General features: G+C 49.5%; 1 protein-coding gene across 4 annotated transcripts; it reads right to left on the reverse strand.

The window, feature by feature from the left end:
* Positions 1-2757: 2757 nt before the first annotated feature.
* Positions 2758-23436, reverse strand: MIER2 (MIER family member 2). Of its 4 annotated transcripts, none has more exons than XM_073324300.1 (13): positions 23362-23436; positions 18097-18184; positions 17517-17668; positions 16551-16736; positions 15698-15821; positions 14714-14820; positions 13986-14055; positions 10199-10350; positions 9477-9558; positions 9232-9326; positions 8510-8637; positions 7251-7387; positions 2758-6299 (listed from the first exon to the last, which is right to left on the reverse strand). In XM_073324300.1, exons 1-13 carry the CDS (start codon positions 23434-23436, stop codon positions 5842-5844), a joined length of 1854 nt encoding a protein of 617 aa, XP_073180401.1. In that variant the 3' UTR covers positions 2758-5841. The 4 variants fall into 4 exon arrangements, with proteins under 4 accessions (XP_073180401.1, XP_073180403.1, XP_073180402.1 ...); XM_073324302.1 differs by having other exon boundaries at positions 16551-16676; positions 23362-23412; XM_073324301.1 differs by having other exon boundaries at positions 8534-8637; positions 23362-23412.
* Between the last annotated feature and the right edge of the window lie 11 nt (positions 23437-23447).

The raw sequence follows: 23447 nt of genomic DNA on the forward strand, positions 1-23447 counted from the left end.
TGCAACACCTGATCCCACAGGCAGAGACAGGCAAGGACTTCACTGCATAAGAGGTGGATGCAGGGAGGGGTTACACGGTATAACTCACGTGCATTCACGCTCTAGCAGTAAAATCCTAGTGGAAACAAGGCACCTGTGGTTTTTGCCATGAGGGGCCCACCCTGCGCGTGGTTGCCCTCAGCTTGCTACTTTGTGGTAAACACGACAGGGCCTTGTCTACACTAGGATTTTGCAGCAGAGGAGCTAATACACATTAGACAGTAAAAACACACCTTTCTTGGGCAGTGAAGACAAAACCATAGTCCTGAGAGGAGCGATTACGAGCCACTGAAACTGAATGAGGCTTTATGAGACACTGTCAGAGACCGTAGCCTTCTCAATGGCTCCAGCTGAGATCCCTTTGAACTGGGTGGGTCAGATGGACAGAAGAGGCTATTTGAAAGACCCTCGAACTCACCGGGTATGTGTACGCTACTGAGACTATATGGCATAGCTAGTGTAGATGCCACCTACACCGACAGAAGGGCATAGGCGGTTGGTGTAGGAACACCACCAGCCCAAACGACGTAAGCAATCTTCCATCAACAGAGCTGTGTCGACATGGGCTTTTTTGCCAGCTTCACAATTTGGTTGGGGGGTGGGTTTTGCACACCTCTGACTGGTGGAGCTATGCTGCTATAACTTTCAGTGTACGCCAAGCCGCAAGAGGTTCAGAGCTGGCTGGGAGAATGCAGATTTGTTCTTCCCGTAATTTAAGAGGCACGCCTGTCGGCCTTATTTGTAGTGAGGTGAGGAAACAGGGAAGGTTCCAGAACCAATTAGGAACTTTCTGGAAACAATTAAGGCAAGCAGGTTGATTAGAATACCTGCAGCCAATCAAGAAGCTGCTAGAATCAATTAAGACAGGCTAATCAGGGCACCTGGGTTTAAAAAGAAGCTCACTTCAGTTTGTGGTGTGCGTGCGAGGAGCTGGGAGCAAGAGGTGCAAGAAGCTGAGAGTGAGAAGGTGTACTGCTGGAAGCTTACGCTCAAATAAATTTGTTAGTCTCTAAGGTGCCACTTTTCTTTTTGCGAATACAGACTAACACGGCTGCTACTCTGAAACCAAGCATTATCAGACATCAGGAGGAAGGTCCTGTGGTGAGAATAAAGGTGGTGTTGGGAGGAGGCCATGGGGAAGTAGCCAGGGAGTTGTAGCTGTCACGCAAAGCTGTTACAGAAGCCACTGTAGACATCTGCAATCCACAGGGCCGTGGGCTAGAACCTGGAGTAGAGGGTGGGCCCAGGTTCCCCCCAACTCCATACTTGATAGTTGAACTGGACTGTGGGTTCCACCAGACGGGAAGGTCTCTGGCCCGTTCCCCGATCCACTAGGTGGATCAGCAGAGACTGCGGGGATTGTTCTTCTTTTCCCCATGCTGGACAGTGATGAGGCTGAGTGAACGGCAGGTTTGAGCCACGAAAGTGGCCAAACTGAGGGCTGCCGTGAACCTCTGAGGCGAGAAAATCCGCCAATAAGTGCAGGACCCACCAAGGCAGAGGAGGAACGTGTCACAGGCCCCTAATGGGGTTTTTAAAGATGCCTAACGCCATCATTAGGCGCCTAAAAACCTGGCCCAAAGTCCCTGAAGCTGGATTTTGGATCAAGATAGGAACTGCGAGCTCGGACCTGTAGGCTATGCAATAGCTCTCCTGCTTTGCGGACAGACCCCACTGAATGCATTGCTAACTCAAGTGGGTTGTGATACACGTTGCGTACAAGCGTTGGGTTGGGTTTCTGGGCATCCACACCCACTGCTAACTGGGTCTGAAGCACTCCAGCTCTCCCAATTTAACAGAACTTTTAGCCAAACCGCATTCTTTCTGCCCCAGGTTACAATTGTTCTGACTCCTCTCTCACGTGCATATTCAATTGCTCCTGACAGCCTGCAAGGGAAGGCACAGGAAGACTGGAGACAGACATCTCAGCCTACTTATTAGCAGGGAAGCCCCCAAGCCAGCCAGCCCAGCTGTATGCTGAGGAGGCACCAGGCAGAGCAAGGGCCTATGTGTAAATCCAGGAGTTGGGACACCTTCTCTTGAGAGACAGAGTGGCAGTGAAAAGGTTAAGAGCTGGCAGGCATCCATTCTTGGGGTAGGGGGTGGGCTCATTGTTCCAGGACCTTATCTGGCTACCTTGCTGTCTTATCATAATATCCCACCTCAGGGGAGGCAGCATTATCTGGTAGACAGAGCACTAGCCTGGGATTCAGGAGACATGGGTTATAGCCCTGCCTCTGCGACTGGGTGACCTCACAAACCTGCTCCTTGCCTCAGTTTCCCCACATGTACAATGGGGATAATGATACTGACCTCCTTTCTAAAGTGCGTTGAGATCTAGGGATTATTATTATTATTACTTTGATAGCCCCAGTCATGGTACTCTCTGGGCCATTGAATTAATCCCTGCAGTCACTCCACGGACAGTAACGGAGCCATAGCACAGGTGAATTTGCAAACCACTATGGCAACCCAGGAACAGAGCATCCACAGCGGCAGCCTGTTAAGATTAACCGTCTATGTGCTCTGGGGAGTGCTCTCTCCACCAGCCACACACACGGGGCTCACATCTCCTGGTAACACGAGCGCTGGCCTCTGGAGATGCTTTGCCACTCTCATTAGTGCAGAGCAGCGAATAGAAGCCAACAGCCCCTCTCGCTACCGGTGCCCAAAGGGCTGTGACAGCCCAATGCCTCGGAAAACAAGACGAGCTCCCTGTTCGTTTTCAAATCAGATTTTTTAATTAAATAAATAACGGCAAGGGGTTTTCAAGGCAGTATCACTTCACAGTGCGGGGCCTCCGGGGGGGAGGGGAAGAGTCCGGCATTGGGGGCAGCTCAAAGTAAATGTGCTTCGTGAGTAAAACCAAACCAAACCAAAAACTGACTCCCTCTCCCCGGCCATTTCCGTCCCTCCCCAGACAGGGCGTGCGGAAAACATGTCACGTTCACTTTAAGCCCCCGCTCGAATCTGTAAACAACATTGAAGAATATAAATAAGAGACATTCCCCCCCCCCCCGACACACTCCTCATTAGGACTCAAAAATGAAACAAACGAAAGAAAAAACGTTTATCAATTTTCTCCAATGTACCTGGCTGTTGGAGGGGTGCTGGGAGCTCCCCACTCCCTGGAAAAGCCTCAGAGCTTCCCCACACCCTCCCCCTACTCACTCCTTTTCCTTTCAGAAAGGAAAGGCCCCCAAAAGGGAATCACAGCCTGGGGGCTCGGGCCAGGCGCTGGCAGCTCACATTTGTGTCCCGTCTCCAGCAGGCAGGAGTGGTGGGTGGGGAGACCCCCCCCCCCGAGTTAGCACCTCTGTCTCACAAACTGACTTCATGGTCAAGGCAGCTGTACTTTGGAGTTTACCACCTCAGCTGAGCCGGCCAGGGGCAGGGTCCCTGACAGAGTGGGTGACACAAAGCTGGGGTTTGGGTGATGTGAGACGAGGCCGGCTTCTCCGTCACCATGTGCCTTGGGGAGCCACTCCCCCGCTCCAGTGCCAAGTGGGTGTAAAATGCATTGGGACACTAGCACTTTCCACCTTCTTCACGCTCACAGTGAACAGGTGAACACGGCCTGTTTGTTCAGGGGAGGACCCAGCCCACAATGGCTGATAAGTCATTTCAAATCCATCAGCAGCAGAACTAGCTTCAGGGCGGTGGCCTGAAGGCAGTTATTTAAAAAAAAAAAAAAAAGGCAATTGGATGAAGGGCGTCTGTCACTGGAGTCCCGAACGGCCGGCAGCCTGCAGGAAATGTGCGCATGTGACTATGTCCGCAGCCCGGAGGACAGGCACTGCACGAGTAGCCACACGCCGCAGTGAAAGGTTCCAGGGCGCGGGAGCTGCCAGAGCCTTTCACTGCGGTGGGGAAAGGCTCCGACAGCAGGACGCTCCACTGGTAAAAGTAGCAGCACAGACGGGGAGGCGGTTTGGGTGGGTAGCAGCTGCCTAGGGTCTATACTATGGGGGCCGAGGTGTGTCTGGCACTCTGTACCACTTCCCTCAGCGGTGCCTCCCTGTCTACACTGCCACGTGTAGCCGTGCTCGCTGGGCGTGCAGTGTGCGTACGCCGTAAGCGTCGACGCACCGTGGGTGTGCGCGCGCTCCTGGAGGAGTGGGGAAAATTCAGCCAGCAGCAAACCCCAAATCTGCCGGAGCAGCTGAGAGGTAACGGGCTCCTGCAAGCCACAGGCGGCCCTGTCTCGTTTGGCACGCTATGCAGTGACTAACGGCCCTGCTGCCATTGGACACAATCTTGGTCACCTCAGTCATGTCTCTCGCAAGGGCAAACACATTCCTTTCTCTTACAAAATAGAGAGTTTCTTTACATTACATTTTTGAATATCAAGGTTGATGTCCCAGAGGGCTGATGCATCATCTTGCCAGGGCTGTGCTCCGTGTGCTCACACAGGCTGGCAAAGGAGATGATTAGGGTAGACAAGCAGTCCTACCAAGGGTGAGTGTCATATGCTCGGATGGGTTACTAGGGCTGAAAGCTCTCCTTTTCAGGCACATAGCTACATGCCTTGTGCTTGCACAGGATACAAGGGACGTGCCCAGGTTTGATGCACCTGCCTGGCACCTGTGTGGGCCCGTGCTTAGCACCGGATGGGCGGGCTGATGCGCCCACCTCCTGGCCACGTATACCATGAGCTCAGAGGCAGCCTGCTAGCTTCTGTTTCAGTTTCTGTAGGATTCTAATGTAAGTCCCAAGATCCAACTCACTGATCACTAATACCCTTTTCCCCCAGCTGATCAATGAGTTTGGAACCAGTCAGGCAGTTCTGCAGGCAGCTCATTCAGATTTAACCCTTTTGCAATGCAAACAAGGATTTTACAGACCATGTTGCCCACTGCCAGCCCCGCTAGAAACTCCCTCTGCCACCAATGCAGCCTCATCCCTGGATTCGGGTTCTCCATGGAGCAGCACAACCAATGGTTAAGTGTTGGGAAGGGAAGAGCATTGAGCAATGTGCAGACAGGCTGCCCACCCTAAATGTTACTTTCCAAGAGCTGAGGCTGTAGTCAGAGGTGTGGGAGGGGATGGGACAGGCTGTTTCTCATCTGGACCTGGCAGTGGAGAAGACAGACGGACGCTGATGGCGCTCTGGGTCTGAACACAGTCTCAATACACATGCCTGCCCCCAGATTAACAAATCAACAGGCACACTACAGCTGTTAGAAAAGAAAAGGTGAGAGAATTACTTCTATTGCAACACAAAATCCGAGGGTGAATGGCCACGCCTGAACACCCCCTCTTTCGGCACAAACACGCCCATCTCTGCATCCAGAGGGCCACTCCAGCCTGGACTGACTGTGCTTCTTCGTGTCACTTTCCTAAGCACATGTACTTCTGATTACGTCCTCCATCCCAGCCCCCAAAGTGCCCACGACACATCCTCATCCTCAGTAACATCCCACTGTGCAACCGGCCTGCCCTAGAGAAAGCCCCCTCTGTTGGGGTCACTGGACACTTCCACTGTCGTCAGGCCAGAGGCTGTCTGAACTGCATGGTGCTGCCTGTGTTGACACCGGGGGGGGGGGCTGGGCTCATGGACTCATCCTCCTACTAAAACCTCCCATCAGCTTTGCACAGGTGTGTCAGACAGCACTAAAGCAGAAAGGTGTTTGGTTTCACTGTAGCCTTGGAAGGACAGACGCCAAAACATCAAGGAGGATGGAAAGACAGATTCCGACTGACAGCTCCAAGCTGGCCCCGTGGAACACGGAAGCCCAGGGAATTCACTCAGTCGGGTCAAAGTTGTAGCTCGGTCTGTGACAAGGTCAAGACTGGAAATTCTCACTGTGACAAAGGCCCCGGGCAGGCCTGGTGAGCAGCCAGGAAACTATTTACATCTCCAATGCCGATGATGCCAAAATCTGTGACCGATAAGGACACTTGAGCAGGGGACACCAGTGCCTCTGGGTCCCTGTCCAAATCCACACGGCCAGAAATTAAAGGCAACCCCTCGTTAATGTCTCCGGGGAGAGTGAAGTCCATCGTTATCGTCTCGCCGGAGCTCTGCAATGTCTCCTGCTTCTCTGCCAGGCCCGGTCCTGCCGGTGGCAGCTGATAAAGCCCCATTTCCGAGGGGTTACCTGGATGCCGTGTGCAAGTGGCTGAGATGCCACCTGAGGACGTGTCCTCTGCAGGGTCAAAGGAACAGTTTGTCTCTGAGGGAGTGCTGCATTCGTAAGCCTGGCCCGACTCGCTCATGCTGCCCACGCTGCAGGCTGCGCTCTCCACGCTCAGAGGCTCTGCACGACCCAAGGGGCGGAGGAGGAACAGAGAGACAGGGTGAGGAGAGCAGGCGAGAGAAAGCTAGAGTGAGTCCATTGTACACAAATGCAGATAACACTGTACAGGGTCTTATTCACACCCACTGACCAGAACGATCTAGTCAGACTGTACGTGGCCACGATCCCTCGCTCCTTCATGGTATCAGCCAAGATCCATCACAGTTTATCACTGTTATTGCTACTGTTTGCCAGACACTGGGAATGGGGTAGATCACTTGATGATGACCTGTTCTGTTCATTCCCTCTGAAGCACCTGGCATTGACCATTGTCAGCAGACAGGATACTGGGCTGGATGGACCATTGGTATGACCCAGCATGGCCATTCTTATGTGGTTCCCCTGTGTGGGATGCATGTGTGGAGTGGGGAGACTGGGAAGACAGTTCATTGGGGATGGGGGGGGAACGCACGTACATCAGTGCTTCTATGGAAATTCAGATGATCCTCTGACGTGACTCTCCAAGATGCGCCTTATGCTAGGAACCCCCATCCCCAAACACACCCCAGGGTGTTTTTCCCCCAGACGTGGACATGCAAAGGTCCAGGTTTGTTAGGAGATGGTAAGAGAGGCAGATTATTCCCCACTCCTTTACATTCTCCCCAGAGCTCACCCTTAGCGCTAAACTCCCAACCTCATGCTCTGACCGTGGAATGGGCTGATTTAGTGACAGACAAAGCCCCTCCCTTAGCACTGAGCCCTTTCCTGCTGTGCGGGCGTCCTCTCAATGGTTTTCCCAGGATCTGCTTCCAACCAGTGGAACTTAAGGAGCTACGATAACAGGCGCACGCCTGCAAATATGCCATGGGAAGTCATGAGAGAAGGACAAACGGAAGCTCCGTACCCCAGAGCAGTGGGAAGGAGAGGCCTCCATCCTCCAGCTCTGGCACTGGAGGAAGGCAAAGGAGTTACCTGCACTCTCAATTGCTAGGTGATCTTGATTGAAGCGAGAGTCCAGGCAGCTGGTGGCAGAGGGAATCGGTGGGGAGTTCCGAGAGCGGGTGGCATTTTCCGCCTCACCCCCATCCAAGTCGTTATCCACGTAATCCCTGCAGGGGGAGAGACGACGCTGTGACCATCCACTCAGTGGGGTTAAGCAGGTGGGGGAATCAACAACCCTCCCTAACACGCTGCCAAGGGACAACGCAGGAGGTAACAAGGACATTCTCAGCACCATACACAGGGAGCAATCAGCAACAGACTCGCTGTGCAGAAAACATCCTTCCCCTCAAGGTCTGTGGGGCCCCTTCTGTTCCTGCATGGGCACAACCCCCCTGAAATCGGTGGAGCTAAACCAGTTCATGTGAAATCAGAATTGGGCCTTCGCAGGTTCCAACACTTGCTGAACTCTGCAATCCCAGAGACCTACGGACTTCTCTTCCTCCCACAGTGCACTCAATGGGCAAACACTCTCCCCAGTGAGACGGCCACTGCACAGAACTGCTGTCTTGGCCTGCTGCAGGGTCAGCATGCTGGCAGACAGAGCTGGGTGGGAAATGGCTTGCTGGTCCCTGGAAAATTGTCAAGATTTTGACATTTTTTCTTATTCCGAAGTGGGACAAAAGATCAACATCTCAAAAACATTTGCTAACCAACAAGCAGAGAAATTTTTGGGCTTGGGTCCAAAGCTTTGTTTTGACATTTTTAAAACATTTTGTTTCAATTTCGACCTTCTTTTATTCCAAAAAATGGTTTTTATTATAATGAGCTTATATTTCTATCCAAAAAATCATTTCAAACAAAAACAGAATTTTTCGGTTAAAAAAAAAAAAAAGTCAAAACGGGATGTTTCAACAATTTTGAAACATCCTCTCCTTTCACATTTTTCGAACTGAGATACTGGCCCAAGCCTACCGTTTCCCACTAAGTTTCACCTGTGATTAGTTGTTTTCCAACAAAAAACATTTCCTGGAAAAATGCCCTCCCAGCGCTACTGGCAAACGGCTGCTTTCCTTTGTGGTGGGACAGTGGGCTACACTCTGTATGCAACGTGTGCATCAGTTGGCCTGCCATCCCCGAGCACCCTCCCAACGAGAAGACCTATCTCATGAGGTTTATGGTGGGGAGCGTTATTTTAAGATCAAGGTCCCTGAAGCAGGGAGTTGAGTGAAACAGGGAGCCTTGCTGGTAAGTAACGTTTACTAATCTTAGTCTGAGAATATTCCACGCACGTGGCTCCAGGGTGGAGGACATACTTCTTCCTTCCGAAGCGAGTCTGCTGGGTGAAGTAGTCATAGCGCTCCGACTTCTTCCACATGTAATAGTACTCCACGCACTCTCCCACTGACCGGGTGCGGACCTGCAGGGAGCGATTAGTCAGAGTCCCTCCATAAAGCCCCAAGGGCTTTACGAAGGGTCAGTACCATCACCCCGCTTTGCAGATGGGGAAACCAAGTTCATTCAAGTGACTTGACCCAAGTCGCATGGTGAGTCAGTGGCAGGAACTGGAATCTCTTGACTCTCAGTCTTGTGCCCTATTCGTTGGATTACATGGCTCCCCTTTCATCCCGAAGGATCCCACTGAACTCTACAAACAACCCACACCCTGCAATCACTGACCCCCAGAAACATTGCGATGGTGAAGACAGTTTGCAAAGCACTTTGAGATCCTCAGCTAGCCAGTGCTAATTTTTAATAAATTAAGCCTCGCAATCTCTTATGGACGTCCGTATTGTTTTCCCTGTAGTGCAGATGGGAGAAATCAAGCAAACAGTGCTGATTACATGCACTGGACCCATGCACTTGACAACGACCACATAGCAAATCAGCTGGGATTAGAACTTTTAGCAGTCCGAATTTCCCCAGATTAAGTAAGGTTTAATATATGTTCCCAGCACTAGCATGCACTCCTGCAGCTCCTCTCAGTCTGTGACACAGAAACATGAATCTTTACCTTGTTAGCTTGTATGAGATGGAAGTTTTTCCCATGGACTCTAAACCCGTGTTCAAAGTTTCTGCATTCTTCCTCGCTCCAGGCACAAAGCTCATCTGCAGCACAGGAAAACAGGATGTTAGGAGTTCCACAGAACCCCAGGGTTACTGAGAGACAGACACGTCCAGGGGCTGCTGGAGTTGCAGAAGGAATCTGGACATTTGGGATACAGCATGCAAGAGAATCTGAACAGTTGGGTATCTCACCTCTGATGACCTTCACGTTGAATCGCAATCTCCGCAGTGCCTCTTCTGCATTGAAGTTACATTTAACCAGTTCATATAGAGCCTATGCAATGTAATAAAGAACTGCTGATTACATGCACTGGCCGCATATACCACTAACCAACTCAGCTGTGACTCACTGCACCTGCCCAAACAGCACATTCTCTTCTGGAGCCACTTATCTACACCACCCCACTTGGACCATCAGCAAGGACTGCTCCACAGTTCGAGGCTCTAAATTATGAAGCACGGGGCTATCCTGGGAGGAGTCTAGAGACAGTAGGTGTGCATGTGTCCTCATACAGCTGTAATTAAAATACTAGTCTGAACGGGCCAGTTCAGCAACCTGGTGGCAACACAACCCACATGGAGTATTTGAGGCAAGTCCCGAGCACTCCTTTTGCTCCTCAACCAGCAGGAGGCAGTAGAATGCAGCAGGCTCAGCAAGAAAGGTTCCCTCTGTCTGATCCATGGAGCAGCAGTGATGGGCCCCAGAGGGAGATGTATCATCTAGAAAGGAGGTCTCATTCACCCAGGGTCTTTGTGAGATCCACTCCCTCCCCTCTGAAACAAACAAGGGATCAATTCTGAAACTCCCTGCTGATACTTCCTGCTCCCATGGCCAGTGCTACTTGACTTCTGTCCACAACACTAAGACAACAGAGAATTTCGTGACTGCACAAAGCCCTGGCTCCCAGGCTCACCTGCTCATTGTCCTTCACCATCTCTCCATCTGACAGACTGGCACTGGAGACCTCGTCCCACCGCCGCTTAACTGCTCGGTACAAGAACTCTTCCACCTCCCGCTCAGGGAGGATGTTTGGGTCCCACAGCAGCTGATCTTCATTCTCGTAGGCTAATGGGAACATCAGGGCATGTCTGAAATGAGCTGGTCAATCCGAGAGCACCCCTGGTTTTCAAGAGGTGGGATGTGGGTGGATCAGAGAGGAAGTCTCTGGGCTCCAGCCTGGCAGTTATGGTCAGACGGGATGCTCCAGCTGCGAGTTCTTAGATTTGAAAGCCAGGATGTTTTCTCTCCTGAATCTGGAGAGTGTAGGGCTGCTGATCCCAGATTCCCCCTTTCGTCTGATTAGCCCAAGACTGTTGACTGTCAGAGCACAGTGACTCTGTTTGCTCAGGCTTTTCCTGAAGGGGTGGCTGGGGAGACTTTTTGATGCTCAAAACTTCTCTAGCCTTATTAGAGAACATGTTGTCAATTGATGCATGTGGTTTTAAAAGGCCAGATTCTGCAGTGCCCCTTCCTGCTCTGGGCATAGGAGTGGGAGGGCAAAGGTGGCTTTAAGCAGCCACTGTTTCTGTCAAATTCTGGCCTGGGCATCCCCCTCACTGCTCCCACTCTCACACATTGGCACACGGCTGTGTATTGTGCTCTAAGAACATAAGAACGGCCATACTGGGTCAGACCAAAGGTCCATCTAGCCCAGTACCCTGTCTTCCGACAGTGGCCAATGCCAGGTTCCCCAGAGGGAATGAACAGAACAGGTAAATCACAGGGTGATCCATCCTCTGTCGCTCATTCCCAGCTGCTGGCAAACAGAGGCCAAGGACACCATCCCTGTCCATCCTGGCTAATAGCCATTGATGGACCTATCCTCCATGAATTTATCTAGATCTTTTTTGAACCCTGTTATAGTCTTGGCATTTAAAACATCTTCTGGCAAGGAGTTCCAGAGGTTGACTGTGCACTGTGTGAAGAAATACTCCCTTTTGTTTGTTTTAAACCTGCTTCCTATTAATTTCATTTGGTGACCCCTAGTTCTTGTGTTATGAGAAGGAATAAATAACACTTCCTTATTTACTTTCTCCATACCAGTCTTCATTTTATAGACCTCTATCATATCCCCCTTAGTCGTTTCTTTTCCAAACTGAAAAGTCCCCGTCTTGTTAATCTCTCCTCAAATGGAAGCCGTTTCATACGCCTAATCATTTTTGTTGCTCTTTTCTGAACCTTTTCCAATTCCAATATACCTTTTTTGAGATGGGGCGACCACATCTGCACGCAGTATTCAAGATGTGGGTGTGTCATGGATTTATACAGAGGCAACATGATATACTCTGCCTTATTATCTATCCCTTTCTTAATGATGCCCAACGTTCCGTTTGCTTTTTTGACTGCTGCCGCACATTGAGTGGATGTTTTCAGAGAACTATCCACACTGACTCCAAGATCTCTTTCCTGAGAGGTGGTAACCAATTTAAACCCCATCACTGTATATGTATAGTTGGGATTATGTTTTTCCAATGTGCATTACTTTGCATTTATCCACATTGAATTTCACCTGCCATTTTGTTGCCCAGTCCCCAAGTTTTGTAGCTCTTCACAGTCTGCCTGGGACTTAACTATCTTGAGCAATTTTGTATCATCTGCAAATTCTGCCACCTCACTGTTTACCCCTTTTTCCAGATAATTTATTAATATATTAAACAGGACTGGGCCCAGTACAGACCCATAGGGGACAGCACTATTTACCTCTCTCATTTCTGAAAACTGATCATTTATTCCTATCCTTTGTTTCCTATCTTTTAACCAGCTATATGTTCACAGCAACGCGGGAAATTGTTTAAATGAAAACAAACAGAAAACAAATACTTGCAATGAACTAAAACAACAGGCAAGGAAACATTTCTATTAAGATATAAGGATTGGTAACCACTAGCACCTAATATACTTTTTGTTTGTTTATTTGTTTGTTTTTCAAGACAAAGGGCCTGATTCTCCTTGGCCCTTCACCTGGCATATTCATTTACACCAGAGCAAAGTGAGTGCAGAGAAGGTGTACATCCACTTTGCACTGGTGTTCACATGAAGCATATGGTGCAGGACAATGGAGAACGTGACCCAAGATCTATGGTGCTGAGCACCCTCAGCTCCCATTAACTTCAGTAGGAGTTAAGGGCACCCAGCGCCTTGTAGGATAGAGTCCTAAATGTGAGCTTAAAACTAGTAGGAAGTGAACCCTTTAAACTAACTTGCCCAGAGTCTGCCTGGCATAGATAATGAGGGAGGAAGTGAGTCATTTCTAGAGAGCAGACTCCCGGGTAGCAGACTGCATCTAAGTTCCAGCTAACGGGTGCAGAGTTTTGAGCTAATAAATGATTGGACACAATCTGAAAACCAAAAGCTTCTCTGCTTCTGAGAGATCCTATCTAGCTGGAAATTGTGATCACCACTGGGGATTTAGGATGAAAATGTATAGATAAATGGTATCGCTTGCCAGTTTGTGAAATATAAATACAATATTACTGTGAGGCATTAATTTTTCTTTGGCCATGGCTGAGACTCACATCCCCAACTTTGCCAAACTCAGACCAATCCATCAGAAATTTCACATGCTTGATATCACGATTTTTCAGGAAAGTTTTGAGGCAAATAAGAAAAAGAGTTTGGCAGACAGAGATTCAAATATAAGACCAACGGTAGGGGAGAAGCAGGATCCATCTCTGCATGAGTTCTGAACCCACAATAAGCTCCTGTTGGTGATTATTTGTGAAATGTTTGGAGGCGGGGGGGAGGGGAGTAAATTCTCAGGGTAAAAACTTTGTTCACTTGGAATTAAGCATGAAAACAATCTAACACTGCTGTTCAGGAACAAAATCAAGTGAACACTGTTTTCTAAAAACAAAACCCACATCAATTAGAAAGCCTGTAAAGTCAAAGTTTTAACAAAAACCCAAACACCAAAAATTATGGAAAATAAAATAATGTGAAAAATGTTAACTCTGCTGCACTTCACTGCCAGAAATGTAGAGACAATGTGATCCTCAAAGAGCACAGGTGTCTATAAGAATCAATGGCTGGAAGTTGAAGATAGACAAATTCAGAGGAGAAGTCAGGAGCACATTTTTAGCAGCGAGGGTAATTAACCATTGTGGCTGAGTCTCCATCACTGGCAATTTTTAAATCAAAATTGGATGTTTTTCTAACAGATCCGTTCTAGTTCCACCCCAGCTACTGGACTTGAAGCAAAAATAAATTCAGGGAAGTCCTATGGCCTGTGTTATGCAAAAGATCCAACTAGATCAGCACAATGGTCCCTTGTGGCTTTAAAAATCTATGAAACTATATTATCAGAGACTCCAAAAATTAAAGATGCCTTCGTACTTTACCTTCATTGTAAACCTGCAGTGATTACAAACTGCCAGATCATGTAAAGCAAACTGCACCTGTGTTTGCATTGCAAACAGCTAAAACTGCTGGCTCTTTTAGGGCTACACACAGTCCTGTTAAAATACTGGATCACGCTGTGAACCAAAGGAGAGCACATTGGCGACAACTAATCCACCACCCTTTTCCTAAAAGCCCCACTTCTGTTTGGAGGACTGAGTGTTGTTAGACATACAGACATCATATCTAGGGATACAAACCTCAGTGACAGAGCCAACACTCTGGCAGCAGCTCAGATCAGTGGACCCCATATCCAGAAAAAATACAGCACAAATGTTACAGTCAGAGTGAGGAAGGGCTCTCACCTTTTTCACAGTGCCTGTTTAAGTGGAGGATAGGAACAGCTGCCTGGTACTGAGGTCCAACCATGATCTCCTGAAAACCATCACAGAGAAGGGAATTAATATAAGGCGACTGCGTTATGTGGTTGTACTGGAATCAACTCAGGGACCTGGTGATGAACGAAGCTTAATCTGCCTCACTAAACACACTGGCAGACCACATTGTCCGGGTTCGCTCTAAGGGGATCCCTCCTATTCGTTAGAACAATTATGAAGGGGTTTCAAACAAATTAGTCTGTGGACCCTCTGATTTGAAGCCTGGTCTCACTGCTGAATATTTATACCAAAAGCTTATGTCATCCAAGGCTGCAGAGGAGGAGAGGCAGTGTGCGTCCAAAGAGGAGTCTACTCTCGTCTTCCACAAGATAGTTCTCCAAAGCCCCATCCTGGGCACTCAACACCAGACCTCACCTCCCCTAGGCTACGAGTTGCCGGTTTGAATGCTGAGGTACAGCATCCCCCTCACTGCGAGGATAATCTCGGCTACAGGCTCCACAGGGCACGCTTTAAGATACGCCTGCCATAGCCTTGCACAGAATGGAAGACTCAGAGGACCGGCGCCCGACACTGAGCTCCCCAAGAAGGCACCCCCGGGGTGGGGTCTCGTGGTTTTCTTGAGCTGCTCGGCTTTCTCACGCTTGAATGCAGAGCATTAGCCCCCCGGGGAGGTGCAGTTGGCTCGGATCACTTACCTTCTTGCACTCGTTGGACGGGATGGAGTCCTCTTCGGAATCCTCAGCCGAGGAGGAGGCACATGGAGAAGAGCAGGGCTCTTTGTCTTCATCAGCCAGGAAGTTTGCTTTGAAGAAAGAGAATTCACTTGTTCAGTTACAAGATGGTTAACACTCAGCCTCAATACCTCTAGATTCTCTCTCCTTCCCTCATTTCCCATCTTGGAGTTGTTTTGAGCCTGCTCCGTTTATTCAGAACAACTTACCCAGATTCTCTTCTGTAGGCAAAATACCCAAGTCCTTGCCACATGAGCAGTGATCACTCAGCAGAGCCAAGGCTCCCAAATTTTGCAGGATTAGGGGTAGAAGCCCAATCAATCATTCCACACTAAGTTCTCCCTTGCTTTGGCTCCCTACAAACCCCCAATATTAAAGTCCGAGGAACACAGTAGTTGCCATACTAGACTGGACCATTGGTTCTACTAATCTGCAACACCCCCTTCTAGATCAGACCACTGGTCCTTCTACTCAGGAATCCTGCTTGCTGTCATACTAGATGAGACCAGTGCTCTCGCTACTCTGAGAGTGGATGCTGCGGAGGGGGCAACTGGCAGTGATATTTCTCAGGAAGGCAAAAACCCCCAACATCCCATGCACTTCACCAGTTGTGTAGTTGCCCCGAAAGTCCACGCTGGGCACGTAACAGAAGTCCTCACCGCCCTGAGGCTATGAGCTGCAGCTGGAGAGAACTGCTTCCTGACCCTACAGCTGATCAGTTCACACCCTGAACCATAAAATTCTACTCCCCTTATCACTACGGCCCAATTCTGTCTGTGCAGTAACATCAGGAGGGCTCAGTTTATCTCCAGCTCCCCGGACCAACCTCAAAAGTTGCTACTTCAGGAATTTCAGTAACCAAAAATTTAAAAATAATTTTAAAAATTGGCCTTTCCTCCTGAGCCACATCCAAGTACAAAAGGTCCGTTAGAAATCAGGGACACATACAGCCAGGCTGGTTTGGGAAAAGGTCCGACGCATCATGGGACGTGACGGATGGAGTCAGGTCGTCGGCCGAAGACTGCGTCTCCTCCTCTTCTTCCCCTGAAAGCAAATCCTTCGCTATTTGTTCCTTTTAACAACAACAAGAAAGTGAAAAATGTTTTTAAATTTAAAAAAAAAAGGGAGGGGACGCCTAGAGTAAACCATCCCTGGCCAAGATCCCTTCCTCCGTGCATCTCCCCAACCCCACAGGCGCTTCCCATAGACCTTCCTTATCCACACCCTCAAAAGACTGTTTCCTTCAGGTTCACTGGGAGAGTCAAGAAGAGAGTGGCTTCCTGCAGATGCTACAGGGAGAAAGGGTAAGAAGCACTTTCTGCACAGCCCATCCCAGAGTGGGTGACTTTCAGAGGGGCTGGCAGGGAATAAACTTTTTTAGTGGCTCTTATGCTGAGTGGCAGGAGTCCTGGCTTCCCTGGGAATAGAGGGTGATCCAGGTTTTCAGGCAGAGATGAGGCCTCCTGCAAATCTCCCTAGAGTCACACCACATGCAGAACAGGAGGGATCTACATTCCAAATAGGGTTTGCAGTTTGTTGCTCTTTGTAACAATTACTCTTTCTTTAGTCTCCCCTGAATTTCCTGTTTGTGTTAGCACCTCTGCAGCTGACATTCCCGGTTGCACATTGGGATCAGTGGGTTAGCCAATTCCCACCTGCTGGAATTCAAGCATCTTGAATAAACTAGACCCCTGAATGAAGGACCCAGTAGATGCCCCCCGTTCTAGACCCTACAACAACCTGGGGTGCACTACTTTCTCCCCTTGCTAGCAGCTAGCACGTGGCCCAAAGTTGCCCTTACCTTATCCAGGGTCATGTCCGGCAGGTTGCGAGGGATGTCATTGCTCTCGCTGTCCTGCTCTGAGATCGGATCAGATGCCTCATAGCCGTAAAGTGCAAGCAGCTCCTCGAATGGCATTTCACTGCTCTGAGCGAGAGGAGGACAAAGCTTCATCAGGAATGGAACAACCACCGAGTACAACACCAGCTGCAGTAAACACAGAGATATGCAGAGGCAGTCAGGGCAGCTCTGCTCCTCTGGGGGCTGGCTCTGATCTGTCTTTGGCGCTGCTCTATCATGCAGGAAACCAAAAGGTATTGACTAACGGGGCTATGACAATCTGTACTTCCCGAAGCTATGGACAAACCTGGGAAATTATCCCAAAGCAGCAGATTCAAGGGTGGCTTTTTTACACTGGGTTTTCATGCTGGTGAAGAGGTTCCAGTTAACAGCCCTGGAGACTAGATTCCTGTATTTACACAGAGAACAGGGCAGCACAAAGGTCCCTTATGTATACTGACACTGACCTGAAGGTACAGTCTCTGTCAGAGAAGGATGCTCACACTCCATAACCTACTGAATTCTTGGCCTCTTGGCTGCCCACAAAGGAGCCAATAGATGCACCAGTGTTTTCTCAGAAACTGACACCTGTCTATCATGAAGCGGATGGCATAGCAACAACCCATTTCACATGGACCAGACAGCCAACAGCTTTTCGTCACCAGGGATGCAGACTGGATTTGAACTGGCAACCTAGATAGTGGAGGGCTCCAGAGCTCATGACTGGTCCCTTGGGCAATTTGATCCCCAACATCCAAATGTCAATCTGATCCCCAACATCCAAATGCTTAGGAGACTTAAATAGAGTGCATAGCCAGCCGATCTCCCTGAGCGTCGGCTCAGTGGAGATATTTGATCTCAATAATCTATCAAGATAGACAAGAAATCCTACAGATAATTCCCCTTCCCCACCCTTGCTGCCTTTACCTGAGATGCACTGAAGCTCTTTTCCAGCTCTTCTAAAGACTTTTCTTTCTCTTGCGTATTTTCTTCCTCCTCCCTCTCTTCTCGTACACCATAGTTCTGTGACAGGATCTCAGCTAGGGTGAATCGGTGGTCAGATGAGCCCATTGACACAACTGCAGGGATTAGAAAGTTGGCCATTAGCCACGCTTGACTGCAGACCACAGCAACAAAATTTGGAGAGACTTCGGGCTGGTCTACCCTACCGCTTAAGTTGATGTAACTTACGTCGCACAGGGGTGTGAAAAAGACACGCCTGAGTGACATTAAGTTACATCAACCTAAGCACTGTCCACACCGGCGCAACGTCAGCAGGAGATGCTCTTCTGCCAGCATAGCTTCCACCAGTAATTATGCCGATGGGAGAGCTCTCTGGTGCAGCTGCGCCAATGTAGTGCTGTAATATAGACTTGCCCTCCATTGTGTGTGTGTGTGCTTAAGTTCATGTTCATGCCCAGAAAATGTCAGGGGGAAGAGACGAGATGGAAGAGAAATGGGAGTGGGATGGGGAAAACAAACATAAGCACACTCAAGCTGTTGGTACCTGCTGCAGTCTGAAGACCAGGCTCTCCAGGACATAGGTTGTGGGCTGGGTATGGAACCACCCTTGGACTCTGCCTGCCGATCGAGGCCTTCAAAAAGAAATGAACATGGAGGAGAAACATCTTCCTAATAATGTGACACATTTCCAGCCCCCAAATGCAATTCACTTAGTTTAAAAACCAAGTAAAGAGAGCTTCTGATCAGGTGTACTCAAGGACCCTCCCCCCGCAGCCTCCCCTGCCCTGTATTTATCACTTCAGAATCCCTAAGTGCATGCACGGGTGCCTCTTCTTCATCACATCACCGATATCTAGTCTCTCACCAGTTTATTTGAGAACCACAGTCCTTAGGACTTATATTGTCATGAAAGGAGATTTTATCCTGCCACAAACTTTATTCTAAAAGCATATGGCCCTTTTTTTTGAATGTGGCACTTCCTTAACCTCTGAGCAATCCATCAGAGGTAGAATCAGAAATGATCTGGCCACCAAGCAGGACATCTGTCCAAGTGCTTCCCATCTTCCCCCATTCCAAAGCACTTTAAAGACTCAGAATGGTCACAAATGGCATTAACAACTGAGCAGGCAGGGAGGGAATCCAATGGTTGCAAGCAGCAAGGGTAAGATGGATAATGGATAGGACAGGTGGATGTGAATGTAGGCATCTGCTTTCTGGCAGCCAGTGTTCAGTCAGAAGTTCAAACAGCAATGTGGGCTGCAGTCTGGGTAACAATCCAGAATGTCTGTTATTTCTGGGATTGCTGTATATTTGTTAGGTCTAGGAAGGGAGCAAGTGAGTAATCAACTGACTCAACCATGTTAACTAAGAACACCATAGCTGTGGAACAGAACTGTGGTGTCAGTCCCCAAACTGGCATTACTACATTTTAATTAATACATATCATGGCCCTGATCCTGGGAAGTGCTGAGCACTCTCACCATCCATTCAGTCAATGAGAGTTGTGGGCATTCAGCACCTTGCAGGACTGGACTTCAATAGCTTATTTTTTTAAGGAAGCAAAGGATCGGTTGAAATCAAAATGGGAGATCCTCCTTCCCCCATTCTAGATGAGACAAAGTACATATTCTCACTCATACACACAAGTCCTTCCAACCAGATATCAGGTTGCTGGCTTAGAACTAATGCCTCCAAGTCTTAAAAATTTGTAAATCTGGTAGCAGTGCCAGTTATTTTGTTGAAATAATGATGGTGATGATTTTTTATGACTGATGACCTAGGAGGCAGCGGGGTGTTGTCATGAGAGATCCAAGAGCTGAAGCAACCTTGGAACTACTGCTCCTTTGTCTACTAGGCACAATGCAAAGAGAATGCCTTTAGCCTCAAGTGAAACACGCAATGTGTATTGCAATTCACCATCCCCTAGTGTCTGATTATAGAGCAACAAAATCCTCTGGAGACTATCTTGTCTTCTTGCAGAAATAGCGCAGGACCTGTGTGTACTAAGAGAAGGGAGGAGTTTATGAGATAATAAAGGAGAAAGGGGTGAAAAAATTTAGGACTGCCTTTGTTCTAAGATTGGGCATTTCTATGTTTCCTGGGAAACAGGAAGATGGCTCCATATCAAAAGGGAGATGCCCCTCTGCTAGGGATTGATGGGACATGATGAAGAACAAGACTATTTTAATAGATATCCTTCCCGTAAATAACCTTGGTTGTATGAAGATGATCAAGGTGTGGTCTACAATCATTCACTCTGTAGCTTTGGGAACATAATTCAATGTAGTCTCCCATTTCCTGAGACAATCTACTTACGGACTGTATTTCCTCACAGAGGGTTAGTAAGGAAATGTGTTCAAAATGTTTCAAAAATGAAAGTTTCTACTAAGTAATATTGTTCGGTTAACAAATGGTGGTTGGAAAAAATGTCAATCAGAACACTGGATAAATGAGGATACATTATATCAAAGACCATTAGGTGAAATGAAGAGTAACATTAGTTAATAGTAAGATACAAACTAATACTTATGAACATCTTCAGGTTAATGAGGATGAAGAAAGACTCAAAGCTGAAGTAGTAACAGGACACTACTGGACACGGAAACTGCCCGTGCTGAAAATCACCAAGAAGACAATGGTAATAATGAAAGTAAATCAAATCACAATGGTGTATGTGGATTGAGAAGGGACCAAAGAGATGGCAGGCAGAGCCAATGGCCAATTCTTACATCCTAACATAGACATGGATGAAGCTGGAGCATACAGATGGCCGACACCATAATTATTTTTGGATTTGAAAGACCAGGTAACCAGAAATCCAGGCAGAGACAAGCAATGGGTGAAGAAGCAAGATCAGACTCATATGTGTAGATAGTGACCCTTGGAGGGAAATGTTGTTGGTTGAACTGACTGTTAATGGCATGCGATGTAAAATTATTTCTCTCTAACATGAGAGAGAGAGATGCTGTCTGACGCTTAAAATCCTACTGTGAGATAGGGAGTAGAAAACCCAGCAGCATTGCATGGGTCAGAAAAACTGATGTAGATGGCCCCAAGATATGAATGGCTACATCTAGGTCAAGAATGGTACTTAGACATGTTGATGAAGATGCTTCTGTCATTTGTGATGCTGATAGTTCTGATCACATTCCAGAATCCAAGGTGGTCACCTCAGATAATTCCGATAGCGCCCGAGCTGATGCTGAAGTTGGCTCCGCTGCCTGCAAAACTGGATGGCCACCTGGATTAGGACTCTTGGCAGCTTCTCTCTACACAAATCGCTGCTTCTTTTGCCTGAAACTGACCCTCCTCACATGGCAGTTATGAACACATCTGCTGGCTTATCAGTCTTAAAAGACTCGAGCATCCCTTCCCTGATTCCAGAGTCAAGATTCCAGGAACTCCACAAAAGATACAGCAACAATGATTTTTAAGAAATGCAGGGATTTTTCCATGCAGTAGTGGATTTCATGCCCTGTCAAAGTTGTTCAAGTGCAATGGTGATTGTGTGTATGTCCAGAGCACTAGCACAGAAAACACCTAAGGCTAGAACTATTCTCACAAGAAAGCGAGACAAATAGAAAGAGGAGGGTTTCCCTTCAGATTTCATTGCTTTAATAACAGTGTTGATTTTTCAGGCCAGTTTAGTCCATTCCATGGCCAGGTGAAGTGTACCTCTTAGTGCTGGCCTGTTACAGAACTGCTCCTTGTTGCTCCTGTCTTGTGCACATTCCTTGATGTTTTGGGGAAAGAGTGCTGTTGGCTATTTTCCATTGAGCAAAGGTACACGTCTGAATCTCACTCATTTTGTAACCTCCACATAGTGAGTTTTTCTCTGCAAGTCCATAAAATTAATGATGGAAAAGACATATTAGGCCATCTGGTCCATCTCCCGCTGGGATCGGTCACAATTTCATTGTGGTGATCCCACATATAGCAAATCTAGTTTGTGGGATGTTAACTGGCCCCAAATTCCCCTTGGGATGCACATCTCATCATAGGGACATCATCACAGTGCTCCGGGACATCGTCTCCATGCCACGTGCTGGGGGTGAACTTGAGGATGCTGTGGTGAAGTCTCAGAATGATGTTTCAGAACAAACACGGTAATGCAACAGGGATACTGCATCCAAGGGCCATTGTGATTGACAAGATGTAATGAGGACAGTCTCACACCAATAGGAAAAACTCCCTGATGTGACATGTTGGTGCAACCGTTGTAGTGTGACACGTGAATGACATCTCGTTGTGGTGGAGAGGATGCCTCCATGAGTGGTGCTCAAGAAAAGCTTGTAATGCAACAGATGGGCCTCTTGATGGCTTCTCAATGCTATTCTCCCAAGTCAATGTCACAATAAGGATCTTGCAATGTGATATCCTGATGCCCCATGTAACTGGTGTGACGCAACAGGGATGATGTTTCAAAGTGACATCAAGACAGAACGGGGGATGACATCACAGTGCGATGCCCCAGCGTAAGCATGGTAACATCTCTGCATGATGCACCAACATAATTATTGCTGTCTTGACACAATGACACACTCCAAGAGTTCAAGTCCCTCCCATTGAACCATCTGATGCACATGACAACTCCCCCCACCTCCATCCACCCATGCTGCCTTCCCCAGCCATTGCCCCCAAGTTCTTACTGCCCCATCTCCATCCCCTTTTGCTCCAATGCCCCCTACCCCCAGCCACCTCCCATCCCTGCCCACAGCTCTTTCTGCTCCCTCCAACCTCCATTGCTCCCCATGCCCACAGCTTTTGCTGGGCCTCTCCAGCCGCTGATGATCCAGCTTCCTCCCAGACCTTGCTGCCCCACAGCACCAGCTACCCCCTCCAGCCCCTACTGGTACCCAGCCCAAGATGCCCTGGCTACCCCCACCCCTAGACCCATATGCCCCAGCCCCTGCTCCCCGCAAGTCCCTGATGCCCTGGCTACCCTGCAGCTCTTACTGCCCCCTGCCCCAGATGCCCCCCAGCCCAGCTACCCCTCCAACCCCAGCTATCCCTGCCCCATGCCCCCCAGGCCCTGCTCCTCCCAAGTCCCTGACGCCCCAGCTACCCTGCAGCTCCTACTGCCCCCTGCCCCAGATGCCCCCCAGCCCAGTTACCCCCCCAGTCCCAGCTATCCCTGCCCCATGCCCCCCAGGCCCTGCTCCTCCCAAGTCCCTGACGCCCCAGCTACCCTGCAGCTCCTACTGCCCCCTGCCCCAGATGCCCCCCAGCCCAGTTACCCCCCCAGTCCCAGCTATCCCTGCCCCATGCCCCCCAGGCCCTGCTCCTCCCAAGTCCCTGACACCCCAGCTACCCTGCAGCTCCTACTGCCCCCTGCCCCAGATGCCCCCCAGCCCAGTTACCCCCCAGTCCCAGCTATCCTTGCCCCATGCCCCCCAGGCCCTGCTCCCTGCAAGTCCCTGACGCCCCAGCTACCCTGCAGCTCCTACTGCCCCCTGCCCCAGATGCCCCCCAGCCCAGTTACCCCCCAGTCCCAGCTATCCCTGCCCCAGATGCCCCCCAGCCCACTCCAGACCCTGCTGCCCCCTACTGGCCCCCAGCCCTCGATGCCCCAGCTCCCCCCCAGGCCCAGGCCCTCCCGTCCGGCCTGGGGCCTAGGCCACGGAGCAGCCTCCGGGCCCGGGGGGGGTCCCTATGAGCCCCCCCCCGGGGCCTGCGGGGGTCCCGAGTGGCGACCGCCCCTCCCCCGCCAGGGCCCCGCCCCCCGGGAGGGGGGCCCGGCGGGGTGATGGGGGGAGGTTTGGCCCCGGCGCTACCCCCCCCCGTTGCCCCCTCCCCCCGGCGCACTCACCTCCGCCATGGCCGTGTGGGGAGCGCGGACGGGCGGGCGGGCGGGGGAGCCCCGGATGCGGGGCCGCCCGCTCATTGGCTGCGGCG

The sequence above is a fragment of the Lepidochelys kempii genome, chromosome 25, assembly GCF_965140265.1.
Source record: "Lepidochelys kempii isolate rLepKem1 chromosome 25, rLepKem1.hap2, whole genome shotgun sequence".
In the NCBI taxonomy this organism is placed as follows: domain Eukaryota; kingdom Metazoa; phylum Chordata; order Testudines; family Cheloniidae; genus Lepidochelys; species Lepidochelys kempii.

Coding starts and splice junctions, on each gene's coding strand:
- MIER2 (XM_073324300.1), bottom strand. CDS start 23,436: ATGAGCGGGCGGCCCCGCATCCGGGGCTCCCCCGCCCGCCCGCCCGTC. Junction 15,822..16,550: donor CGGACATGACCCTGGATAAG/GTAAGGGCAACT, acceptor TGTTGTTAAAAG/GAACAAATAGCGAAGGATTT. Junction 14,056..14,713: donor CGTCCAACGAGTGCAAGAAG/GTAAGTGATCCG, acceptor GATGGTTTTCAG/GAGATCATGGTTGGACCTCA.